The sequence below is a fragment of the Paramormyrops kingsleyae genome, chromosome 25, assembly GCF_048594095.1.
Source record: "Paramormyrops kingsleyae isolate MSU_618 chromosome 25, PKINGS_0.4, whole genome shotgun sequence".
Classification (NCBI taxonomy): domain Eukaryota; kingdom Metazoa; phylum Chordata; class Actinopteri; order Osteoglossiformes; family Mormyridae; genus Paramormyrops; species Paramormyrops kingsleyae.
Window position 1 is genome coordinate 20,900,729 of NC_132821.1, and position 11,541 is coordinate 20,912,269.

At 42.7% G+C, this 11,541-nt stretch overlaps 2 protein-coding genes across 3 annotated transcripts; both read left to right on the forward strand.

Annotated features, from left to right (window-relative positions):
• The first annotated feature begins 418 nt into the window (after window positions 1-418).
• On the forward strand, window positions 419-4,935 carry LOC111861058 (uncharacterized). 2 transcript variants are annotated; one of them, XM_023845357.2, is made up of 4 exons: window positions 419-868; window positions 1,002-1,105; window positions 2,963-3,071; window positions 3,149-4,935. In XM_023845357.2, the coding sequence occupies exons 1-4, from the start codon at window positions 595-597 to the stop codon at window positions 4,369-4,371; spliced, it is 1,710 nt and encodes a 569-aa protein (XP_023701125.2). In that variant the 5' UTR covers window positions 419-594; the 3' UTR covers window positions 4,372-4,935. The 2 variants fall into 2 exon arrangements, with proteins under 2 accessions (XP_023701125.2, XP_023701126.1); XM_023845358.2 differs by having other exon boundaries at window positions 2,023-3,290.
• Window positions 4,936-5,195: 260 nt separating this feature from the next.
• Window positions 5,196-10,310, forward strand: LOC111861063 (uncharacterized). The gene is made up of 6 exons (XM_023845371.2): window positions 5,196-5,631; window positions 5,869-5,963; window positions 6,193-6,307; window positions 6,471-6,592; window positions 8,750-8,861; window positions 9,035-10,310. The coding sequence occupies exons 1-6, from the start codon at window positions 5,409-5,411 to the stop codon at window positions 9,919-9,921; spliced, it is 1,554 nt and encodes a 517-aa protein (XP_023701139.2). The 5' UTR covers window positions 5,196-5,408; the 3' UTR covers window positions 9,922-10,310.
• The last annotated feature ends 1,231 nt before the right edge of the window (window positions 10,311-11,541 follow it).

Here is an 11,541-nt window from a genome sequence, read left to right on the forward strand (position 1 = left end):
ATTTATTGTAAAATATTGCTTTGTTGGCAAATGCTTTGTTATTACATATATCCATGTAAAGTATGTCACAATTAGTTCACATCAGTCTTTATGAAAAGGTCATTTATTTGATTGATTGAATATAAGAAATCCTACTCAAGCATTTGGAAGATGGATTGGTGTGTGTGTGTGTGTGTGTGTGTGTGTGTGTTTCTCACTGTTTTTGTGGTTACGTATGTGTTTTATTGACTACTCGTACACTTATATTTGTTTAAAAAATGTGTATACATACTAATGAGAATATTGTGTGTTATTTAATAATTAAAAGCATTTAAACCTGCAACATATATATGTGGTATAATTTAGCGAGCAAATTGGTAGTGAATGTGGTAACGGACCCATTTTATTTGCGCTTAATTTCCTGTATTTACGGTAGCATGTTAACCTCCCTGTCAGATGTCTGGCTGTAAGCCATAGTCGTATTCTAGTAGCTTGCTGGTCTGTTACGTTGTAGGGGCTAATGTAAAGTCTTTTAGCTTATTCCGGATAAATCATTTGCCCTGTAATTATAAATATTCTTCTTGGCGATTGGGCAGTCGTTGCGAACGGTCAGGTATGCTGTACGCCACGCCGAGCCCCGCCGCAATCCGCGCACAGCTGGCCTCCGTCATGGAGGCGTTGGCCAGCGCCGCCGTGGCTGACATCTACAAAGTAGTCGAGGAGAGCTGCGTTACCCTGCGCCTGGAAATAACACGCAGCCAGAAGGAGAACGCCGTCCTCAGGAGCAAAATGCAAACGCTGGAGCTGCACATCGCCCAGCTGACGGCGCAAAGGGCCGTTGAGGCGGACGGCGGTGCGGGAGCCCCCCGTATGCACGGCAGCAACAAAGGCAAGATGCACCGCTGCAATACATACATCCCTGCAGGATGCAGTACCTTCACAGGCAGGTGTCCGTGCATTTACAGACGAGACCGAGTTATTTGCTAACAAACAGATGTTCCGTTTTTGTGTTTCGCATATAGACTGTTTTTCAAATGAAGCGCAAGTTACACACAGCAGTCTGCAAACGGACGGAAGGCTGGACGGGGAAGACGCTTCAGTGCCGCCGGACACCATACAGGACGAGGTCTGTTTGTCCGTCCATCCTTCATAAGAATCAGTTCATCAAACGTAGGATCGCCCTTCCCTTTCCCAGGCAGCACAATGGGACACCCGGAGGATGAAAACGAGCTGATAGTGTGGGCACCATGAGCTGCTGCTATGTATCTATAGTTTACATATACTACTTAAAATATTGACATCACTGATATGAAAGTACCATTCGATTTCCGTCAGGTGCCTAGGATTATGGGATTTTATTAGATGTTTTGGTGTTTACAAACTTAAACCATAAAATGAGTTATCTTTTTTACACTACTATAGTGGTTAGTACTGTTGCCTCACATTCCTGGGCCTAGATTCAAGTCTCCTCCATAGCTCTGTGTGTGTGTGTGTGTTCTCCCCATGTCCTCGTGGGGTTTCACCCCACAGTCCAAAAATATAATCTGAGTTATCATATTGCCTGTAGGTGTGAATGGTGGTAGGGTTGCAAAGGGCTGGAAAATTTTCAGAATTTTGGAAAATTTGGGGATTTTGGAAATATTCGAATTTGGAATCTTTCCATGGGAATTATATCTGTGTGGAAGATATGAGTAGATACAGTCATGGAAAAAATTGAGACCACAGCAAAATTTTAGTTTCACTCTTTTCTCAATGTATGGATGTGCAACTGTGAATTTTATACACACTGCTGAAATACATTAAAGGAACACTTTTTAATCAGAATATAGCATCAAGTCAGTTAAACTTCTTGGATATTCATCTGATCAGTTAAGTAGCAGATGGGGGTTGTTAATCAGTTTCAGCTACTTTGGTGTTAATAAAATTAACAACAGGTGCACCAGAGGGACAACAATGAGATGACCCCTAAAACAGGAATGGTTTAACAGGTGCAGACCACTGACATTTTTCCCTCCTCATCTTTTCTGACTGTTTTTTCACTAGTTCTGGATTTGGCTATGATCAGTGTCACTGGTAGCATGAGGTGATACCTGCACCCTACAGAGGTTGCACAGGTAGTCCAACTCCTCCAGGATGGTGCATCAATACGTGCCATTGCCAGAAGGTTTGCTGTGTTTCCCAGCACAGTCTCAAGGTCATGGAGGAGATTCCATGAGACAGGCAGTAACTCTCGGAGAGCTGGACAGGGCCATAGAAGGTCCTTAACCCATCAGCAGGACTGGTATCTGCTCCTTTGTGCAAGAAGGAACAGGATGAGCACTGCCAGAGCCCTACAACATGACCTCGGGCGGGCCACTGGTGTGAATGTCTCTGACCAAACAATCAGAAACAGACTTCATGAGGGTGGCCTGATGGTCTGGGGAGGCATGTCCATGGAGGGACGCACAGATCTCTACAGGCTAGACAACGGCACCTTGACTGCCATTAGGTATTGGGATGAAATCCTTGGACCCATTGTCAGACCCTACACTGGTGCAGTGGGTCCTGGGTTCCTCCTGGTGCACGACAATGCCCGGCCTTGTGGCGAGAGTATGCAGGCAGTTCCTGGAAGAAGAAGGAATTGATACCACACTTGCCTGATCTAAATCCAATAGAACACCTCTGGATCATTATGTTTCGGTCCATCCGACACCACCAAGTTGCATCTCAGACTGTCCAGGAACTCAGTGATGCCCTGGTCCAGATTTGGGAGGAGATCCCCCAGGACACCTCCACTCCAATATGGAGTGGTCTCTTAATTTTTTACGAGGATGTATGTTAGACATTGCTTATCAGTGGACTTTTGTTATGAAACCAATAAATTTGCAACATTTTTACAGAATTAAGCAAGCGTCCCAAGACTTTGTAATTGTAAGTGTAATTATTTCCTATTTTCTGGGGGGTGAATCTTTTAAATGTGTTTTATTAATGTTCCCTTTTGAAGTGTCCAAAAGAGGTTAGAGAAAGTCCCACACAAATAAATATCAAAGAGGAGAGAACTGAAGAGGATTTTGGAAGCATTCATTCCCAAGGGCTGGTGATCTCTGGTCAAAGTAAGTAGCAGTAATACAAGCATTTGGTCTTTTGTAGTGAATTGTTCTCACTGTATCTTTCTGCTTCCTTTTCATAGGACATGAGGAATTGATTAGTAACTGTGAACAAGGATCTGTTGGGAAAAGAGATGTAATTTCTGAGGGAGACATGGAGGATCCTCGTGAACAGCAGCCCATGCACAGCGACTGGGAGCTCGGAGCATTGGAAGGTGGCAGCAAAAAAAATAACGATGGTATTAAGCACAGATTCCAACAACCAAGAGCTAATGATGAGGTGGAAAGGTGCAGCACACTGGACTGCATACAAGACCGTGTGTATATGCTAGATAACACACACAGTCAGCCTGGGCATTTACACTCCCCAGAGGACAATGGGGCACAGGCTGAATCATCTTGCTCTTTCACTTCAGAAGGAGATTCCAAAACATTCTCAGGTGCCACTGAGCCGCAGGCTGCTTATGGTTCGGCTGGTTTTTCAGATCCCACTTTGTCCTTCTTGGGTCCAATTGACTGGAACTCTGCAATTACATCAATTGACCCCGGACATGTTAAAATAGATTTTCAGATACATTCTCTGTGGAACGAAGAAACTGTCATAGGAAGAGTTCATCCTCAACAGTGTAATGCGGAGAGACAGGACGCTTCAGTAGAAAATGTAACCGGCATGTGTACTCCGCAAGCCCAAATCGCAGTCAGCGAAAAAACGGCAGAGTTACAATCCAAACCCTCATGTATGAAAAAAAATGTCACTCCTAAAACTGGAAAGACAGACTTTAGGGTTGGCAGAAAAGAAAAGCGGTTTTCATGCACATATTATGAGAATAATTTCAGCCAATCAAAAGATTTAGAAACATACCAGTCACCTCACACAACAGAAAAACCATTTAGTTGTGTACAGTGTGGAAAGCGCTTTCTTCATATACGAGATCTGAAAGGACATCAGCGAGTTCACACTGGTGAGAAGCCATTTAGCTGTAGCCAGTGCGAGAAGCGATTTTCCTACCTTCACCAACTTAAAACACATCAGCGAGTCCATACAGGTGAAAAGCCGTTCAGTTGTGCTCAGTGCGGGAAACGCTTTTCTCAGTCAAGTCATATAAAACGGCATCAGAGTGTCCACACGGGGGAGAAGCGCTTCAGTTGTACACTTTGTGGAAAAAGGTTTTCTCAGTCTTGCAGCCTTAAAGTACATCAAATTGTTCACACAGGTGAAAGGCCATTTAGTTGTACACGTTGTGGGAAAACATTTTCCATCTTGGGTAATCTTATAAGACACCAGAACGTCCATATTGGAAAGTAACAGATTTTCAAATTGGAACAATCATTTTATATATATATATATACACACACACATGCACATTTGCCAAGGATATAAGGCATATGGTATGCTATTGGCAGAAGGTTTGGAGAATGCCCAATCCAAATGCTTAGTCTCCATTATTTTAATATGGTTTACACTTAACGGCTACTGAATATTAAAACTACCTCGATTATTTTTTACTTTTTTTTTATCAATTACATATTATATGTGTATATAAATTGAGTAATGTTACACAGTTAAAGTATTTTTCATTATTGCTAGTAGACAGTATTTACTTCATGGATAACTTGCTTAAGAAAGTACAATTTCATGCACAGTATAAGTGTTATTTAAGGACCTGATTAATGGATATTTAGACTTCTCTAATGTGTAACCGCGAATAGGAGTTGGGGGTATTGTATAATACCGTCGTCAAACAGGTGACCATATAACGTTAATTAGCATTACTGTGTAATGTTTATGACTGTGTATGATCCTTATTATGAGTATTTACTATTACAGGATATGTTCTCTGACAATAAAGGTTATGACTGAGAATACGAATACATTTTTCATGTTTTTGCTATAAAAAGAAGTTGGCTCAGGAAACTTCTCGTTATTGAAAACTCACGGTATTCTCCGTTTGACAAAAGGTTTCATTTCTATTCGTTTTCTGGTTTCTAGTAATTACGTCTCATAGTTAGACGTTTCCTTTTCTCCAAAGGGGGAAAAAACAATGAAATGTGTAATTAGTGCGACCTTTATACAAAAACACAAGTAGATATTTATGACCACGAGACCGGAACCCCGTGCGGCACCGGCTACGCACTTCCGCCTGGCTTCGCGAACCCGGAAGTACAGGCCGGAAAGACACCGCTGCGTTTTACGATAGCTTGCAAATGTAGTAGGTAACGGCATTCACAAATTATTTATTTATTTTATTTGATTAAATAAGCCGCTTGTAATTATAGGGTAACACAATTATAACGCACCTCTAATAGATCGTTATAAAGAGATTCGTTGTCCGAGTAGTTAAAATGTCAAGTTGTGTTGCTTTCCACACACAAGTAGCCTCCATCATGGAGGTGTTAGCTAACGCAGCCGTGGCAGAGATCTGCAAGCTGATGGACGACGGATACGCGCTATTACGCATGGAAATGTCCCAAAGCCAGAAGGAGAACGAGCAGCTGAGGAGGAAGTTGGAGAATCTGGAGTTGCAGGTCGCGCGAGGTTGTGGTGCGCGGCGACAAGCCCCGCGAGGTGAGCCGGGGTCCCGCGCCGTGTCCACGCGCAGCTGGAGCGTGCAGGTCACTCTGCACGATTGCACCTGCAAAGGGAAACGTGCTGAGTAAAGCTTAATTTCTGTGTCAAATTAAGTGCTGGGAAGCATCGTGTTCTGCCTTTGAATGTCAAAGAGAAAGTTTTAAAGATGAGAAACTTTTCTTCTGGTGTGTGTGAAAGAGGGATATCACACACTAACTTTTTTTTTTTTTCCAGAGAAGGGCAACTTTTTACCTGAAGAAAGTGTTTTCAGCAGTCACATGGACCTCAGTCAAGATTCTTCAATGCAGTCAGCTGTAGGAAGGGATGTGGTCAGTTTGTGTCTATCTGCTTTTTGTTTTCACTGGTGAATTTTAAAATGGTTTAAGTCTGTCTGCCATTTTAATAAATACCGTAACTGAATAAGGCATTTTATTGACATTATAGTATGAAGGAAGCACACAAGCAAGAATTTTATTGCATTATATATACATTACTAAAATTGAGAAACTTCTTTAAACGTTTAAAGGCAACTGGAGCTCATTACAATAACTTTATCAGCCAGCAGACTCTGTTGAGGTTATTCCTGAGCCTGGCCTGATTAAAGAGGAGACCTCTGAAGAAGAAGACTTTGGAAGCCACAGTCCAAAGGAGGGCATGGTGATCACTGCGGAGCGTAAGTCGATTTGATCAAAGTATTTGTGGTATGTTACCTCATGTATGCACCCTAAGAATAATGAACTCTGTTATATCAGTGTGCATGTTTAAATTGATTACTATTGAATTACTGTAAATCAGCTGCAAGCTTCCTCTCTTAAATGTTTTTTTTTTGTCTTAAGAATGCTTGGATTTGGGAGCTGATGCTGGAGAAAGGAGAGCCACTTTGGATGAAGAGACTTCGCCCGGTAAAAGCACAGAGGAGCTTGCCGATGAGCACAGGAGCAGTCACGGTGCTTGGGAGGTCAGTGGATTGGAGACTGTCCTGAAGGCAGAGCCTGAGAAGGAGAGTGTAAAGCAGAGGCCCCTGCTTACAGGAACCGAGTGCAGGGCGGAGGGTGTGAGCGGCCTGGCCTGCGAGTTCACGGTGTGTCAGAGAGCCGGGCACTTAAAGGCTTGTTATGTCCACAGAGAAATCGAGGCAGGTCATCCAGCTGATTTGTTTGTCACAGAAACTGATTTGAAAAGCCCGTCTGAGTCCGAGCTGCAGCCTGCTGCTGTTACAGAGGCCAGTGTCAGTGAGCATCGACCATGTTTAAAATCTCCTGGATGGAAATCGGGCAGTGAAGTTGAGTCTCTGCAGATTAAAGAAGAACTTCACTTGCATTTATGGGACAGAGAAACAGTGGTACATCGCAGGCAGCATAGAGATGACAGGGAGAGAATGGAGGTATGGAAGGAAAGTTGTAATATCTCACCACCAAATCCTCAAATGATATGTAAAGAGAGCCTAGTGGTCTCAAAACACGCAGTGTCAGATCGATGTATTCCTGTGAGTTCTGCTACTTCAAGAAGTGAAAACCAGTGCAAAGCTAGTTCCAGAGAGAGGCGCTTCTTATGTGCCTTTTGTGGGAAGGGTTTCAGCTGCCCCAAGAAGGTTGAGATTCACCAAAGGGTTCACACTGGCGAGAAACCGTTCAGCTGCACACAGTGCCGAAAGCGATTTGCGCAGTCAGGGAACCTGAAAAGACACCAGAGAGTTCATACAGGAGAGAAGCCATTCAGTTGCTTGCAGTGTGACAAGCGCTTCTCTCATCTGCACCAGCTGAAAATGCACCAGCGGGTCCACACTGGAGAGAGACCCTTTATTTGCATGCAGTGTGGTAAAAGATTTGGAGAGAAAAGTTACCTTAAAGTACACCAACAGAAAAACCACATGATGGTTTACAGTGTTAAATAAGAGGGGAGATTTGTTTTTCACTTATTTTGGAGAAACGAGCAACGTATTGAATTAGGAATTACATTTACTAATTTACAAGAATGTAACATTAGACTCATTTTCCTATCCTGATGCATAGAAGTGTTTCCCCTACACCAACACTTCGGACTTGCAGTGATGCATATGCTCAGTTTGCAAAGGAAAGTTTTTGGGAGCTGTGATATGATTGCAAGCTGATCCAGGTGGCTCTTACAAAAAGAGGTATTTTTCATATTTCCATTTTAATCGCATTGACTGTTGACTTGTGTTGCAGCATTAATTAACTTGCACTTCAAGTTTCATCTGATGTATCGTATCGATGCTTTTGTAATATTATCAAGTCTCTAGTAACCTTAGGTATTTTTCTGTTTTAGGAAATCTTGCTGGTATGCTTAAATGTCATAAAAGCACTAAGTCTTCACATTTTCCATGGTGGTCACTTGGTTCTTCTACAACCAAGTGATACTGATTTACAGATTTAATCTAGTTGAAAAACTCTCAGTTGAGCCAGTGTTTGAAGTAATCCCATGTAAATATGTAATCAAAGCCCATTGGTGCATGTCCTGGAAAAATAAATCCTATTAGTCTGATGTCCTTGTATTGCTAAAATAATTGTAATGTTTCAAAAATGCTGTATTTACATTTGTTGATATGTAATAAAAATGATTTTCTTGTGCCTAACTGTTGTTTGATTTTAAATGTCTCACTGGTTAGTGTTACTGCTGGTGATCATCTGCTCGCTTGATACCTGCAATCTTTTATAGTAAAACTAGGACTCCACCAGTTTCCAGAATCCTTATCATGATTCTCTAACTTTGCTGGTGTAGTTAATAATGTGCAATACAAATGCTTATCTGTTGAAAAATGTTGCAATATTTATACAATTTCTCACCAAGAAATCAGGTAATTTTCTTTTTTTTTTCTTCTGTGATGTTGCATAAATGTGTGGTTGATCCAACTTCCATACACATACTGTCACCCAAAATCAAACTAAATGGGTTTGCACACAGTGTAGCTGTGCGTTTCAGTCAATATTTTAAAAAAATAAATAAATAAAGTGTCGTCGTTCATTAAAACCCAAGTGATTCCATGGCTGTTGAATTATGTTTGATTGGGTTAATGTCATACTTATTAAGTTTTTTTCTTATTGATACTGAAGCAGTGTGCTTCCCTGATCATAACTTCCAAGTTTTTCTGTTCCAGCTGCCTCACATGGAGGAGAGAAGAGCATCATCCGCTCTTATCAAAGAGGAGAGGCTTGATGGGGCTCCTGGAGGGAGTTCTCCCCCGGAAATGCTGAGGATGGATGAAGGAAGTAGGTACAAAACTGCCAAAGACATGCCTGCACATGCATGCTTACAGCAATACCAGCAATTTGCTCATGGCAAATGCAGGAAAAACTGGCCTAAGATGTCAGAGCTGCTCTGTATAAGTGCATCACCTGTGTTTGTTTAAATTGGCAATTCCATTCCCAACCTCTTCCTCCAGGAGAACTGGATTTCACCATCAGCTGTGCTGAGAGATCGGCAGGGAAGCCATCTATAGTGCCTGGGAAGGGCCCGGCGGAGGGCAATGAGCCAGAGGGGCCAGAATGCGATGCGTGGGACCCGCGCACATGGGATGGGGCCCCACAGGCTCAGACAGAGCGGGGGAGGCTGACACAGGCGCGAGCCGTGATGCAGGGTCAACTGCTCCCTGATCACCACCTGTTCAATGTGTCTGGACATCAAAGATGCGATGATGCGGCACAGCCGACGCAAGCAGGAAGCTCGGATCAGCAGCTTGTTCCTGCCACTGAGGAGCGTGCCAGCCTGGGCCCATCCTCAAGGCCCCGCAGCTGGAGAGTCGACATGCTACTGCTGCACGCTGATCAGAGACCCCCCCACATGCAGCATGCAGCTAAAGGCGTTGCAGACGAGGCAGAGTCCAAAACCCCAAACGCCGACGAGTGTATCACTTCGGCGACAGACTGTCTCCCTCCCCACAGGGATAAGACTCATTGCAGGGTGACTACAAAAGAGAAACGCTTCTTTTGTGCATTTTGTGGGAAGGGATTCAATTTCCCAAAACAAGTTGAAATACACCAGAGAGTCCATACAGGTGAGAAACCGTTCAGCTGCACTCAGTGTCGAAAGCAATTTTCTCATTCTGGTAACCTTAAGCGCCATCAGCGAGTCCACACGGGGGAGAAGCCCTTCAGCTGCACGCAATGTGACAAGCGCTTCTCGCACCTGCACCAGCTGAAGATGCACCAGCGGGTTCACAGCGGAGAGAGACCCTTTAGCTGTACGTACTGTGGCAAACGATACGCAGAGAGAAGTTACCTAAGAATCCACCAGCAGAGGAACCATATGGCCATATTTGGTACAAGGTGAACTCCATTCACCTGCAAGCGTTAACTTAGATTGAATCTGTACCAGCAGATTAGGTCATTTTTAATGTCACCTAGTGTATTTATGTGGAAAAAAAATATATAAGGGTAAAGAACAGTTGTTGTGTTGCAATATTATAAGTATAGTAGGTGGTATACTATTATACAACTATTAACTCCACTGGGAAATGTGCTTTAGTGTACCTGTCCTTGCATTACTGTATTCCCTGGAGAGTAGATGTTACATGATAAAGAGCGGACAGGCTAATGCAAAGAGCTCTTAATGTAACAAGGAAAATACCTGGCTCAGAAAAGGTACTTACATGAAATGGTACCTTGGGAATACATTCTTCAGTTTTTACATTATTAATAAAATATAGATCATACAAAACATTTTGCTGTTGGTGGACCTGAAATACTTCAAATACAAACAAAAATCAAACCTATACCAAATATTTTTTCTAATCACAAGCTATTGATTTTACCCTCTACGTCAGGGTTATTCAACTCAAGGTCCGAGCACTGCTGGTTTTCCAGCCTTCCTTTACCTGTCAGTCAGGTGTGAAGCCTCTGACCAATCAGAATCAGTGATTATTAAACAACTACCTGGGAGAACTGAAAACACGGCCTGGATTTGGAATCGAGGTCCAGAGTTGAAGAACCCTGCTCTATGTTTTTTCTAGTGTTTCTGGAACATTTGAAAATTTAGGTAAGTACACTACACATTTGATCTGACATTTTACAAGGGTGTCAATGAAAAATAACTGATCGTTCAGTATCACCTGCAGTGGTAATATACGGGACAAACAAATTAGAGATTTTGGATTCCCAACCCAGACTAATTGAAATATGCCACCCCCTGGGGAGACCATGTAATCCATGTCTTCCCAGACACAATGAGCTAGAAGCTAGAACAGGGTTTGTAAACTAACATTTCAACTAAAAAGAGCTGGATTTCATTTAAGCACTGAGTTCTTGCTGTGTGCTGATGGTCAGTCTCCTATGACTGTGTCATTAATGTTAATGTAAAACAGTTGGATGAGTTTCAATTAAGGAAATAAACCAGTCAACGCACAAGAAGAACTGAACTATTTAGCCAAGCACAGGAACATTTCTGTTTTAAAGCGGTTTATAAAACCTGAAGAAGCTCATCGTGTCCCCCCCCCCCCCCAACATGGATTAGATGGTCATCCTACCTGCCCCCCCCTCACGACAGCCCCTGGGACAAGACTTGCATATGTGTCCTAGAAAACCCACAGAACTTGGTTCACTACTGATTAAAGACTTGCTTTTAGAAAATTGTAAATAGTTAATATGATACACAACATCAGGAAGACGGGACCAGCCACACACATTTCGGTGTGCCACTGAGGGATTATCATGTACTTAATCTCAACTGCAATGGAAAATTTCCAGGTAAAGGCAATTTTAAGTGTTTTAACGCAGGACAAGACATACAATGGCTGCAACTCTGCATCGGGAATCACGGCATGTGACCATAAAGCTTCCTTGGTTTCAGTTTTTTTCACTATTTTTGGTAGGCTAATAGTTAACTGTGGTTTAAACTGAATTCCACCCATTTTCGGGAGGGGGCCGACTCCAAAATCTACTTAGAGGGAGCTCA

What these genes read in the sequence shown, in the direction of transcription:
- LOC111861058 (XM_023845357.2), top strand. Translation starts at nt 595, where the DNA reads ATGCTGTACGCCACGCCGAGCCCCGCCGCAATCCGCGCACAGCTGGCC. An exon ending in CGGACACCATACAGGACGAG is followed by an intron (nt 1,106 to 2,962) that starts GTCTGTTTGTCC and finishes TCCCTTTTGAAG; the next exon opens with TGTCCAAAAGAGGTTAGAGA. An exon ending in GCTGGTGATCTCTGGTCAAA is followed by an intron (nt 3,072 to 3,148) that starts GTAAGTAGCAGT and finishes TCCTTTTCATAG; the next exon opens with GACATGAGGAATTGATTAGT.
- LOC111861063 (XM_023845371.2), top strand. Translation starts at nt 5,409, where the DNA reads ATGTCAAGTTGTGTTGCTTTCCACACACAAGTAGCCTCCATCATGGAG. An exon ending in CAGCTGTAGGAAGGGATGTG is followed by an intron (nt 5,964 to 6,192) that starts GTCAGTTTGTGT and finishes TAACTTTATCAG; the next exon opens with CCAGCAGACTCTGTTGAGGT. An exon ending in CATGGTGATCACTGCGGAGC is followed by an intron (nt 6,308 to 6,470) that starts GTAAGTCGATTT and finishes TTTTGTCTTAAG; the next exon opens with AATGCTTGGATTTGGGAGCT.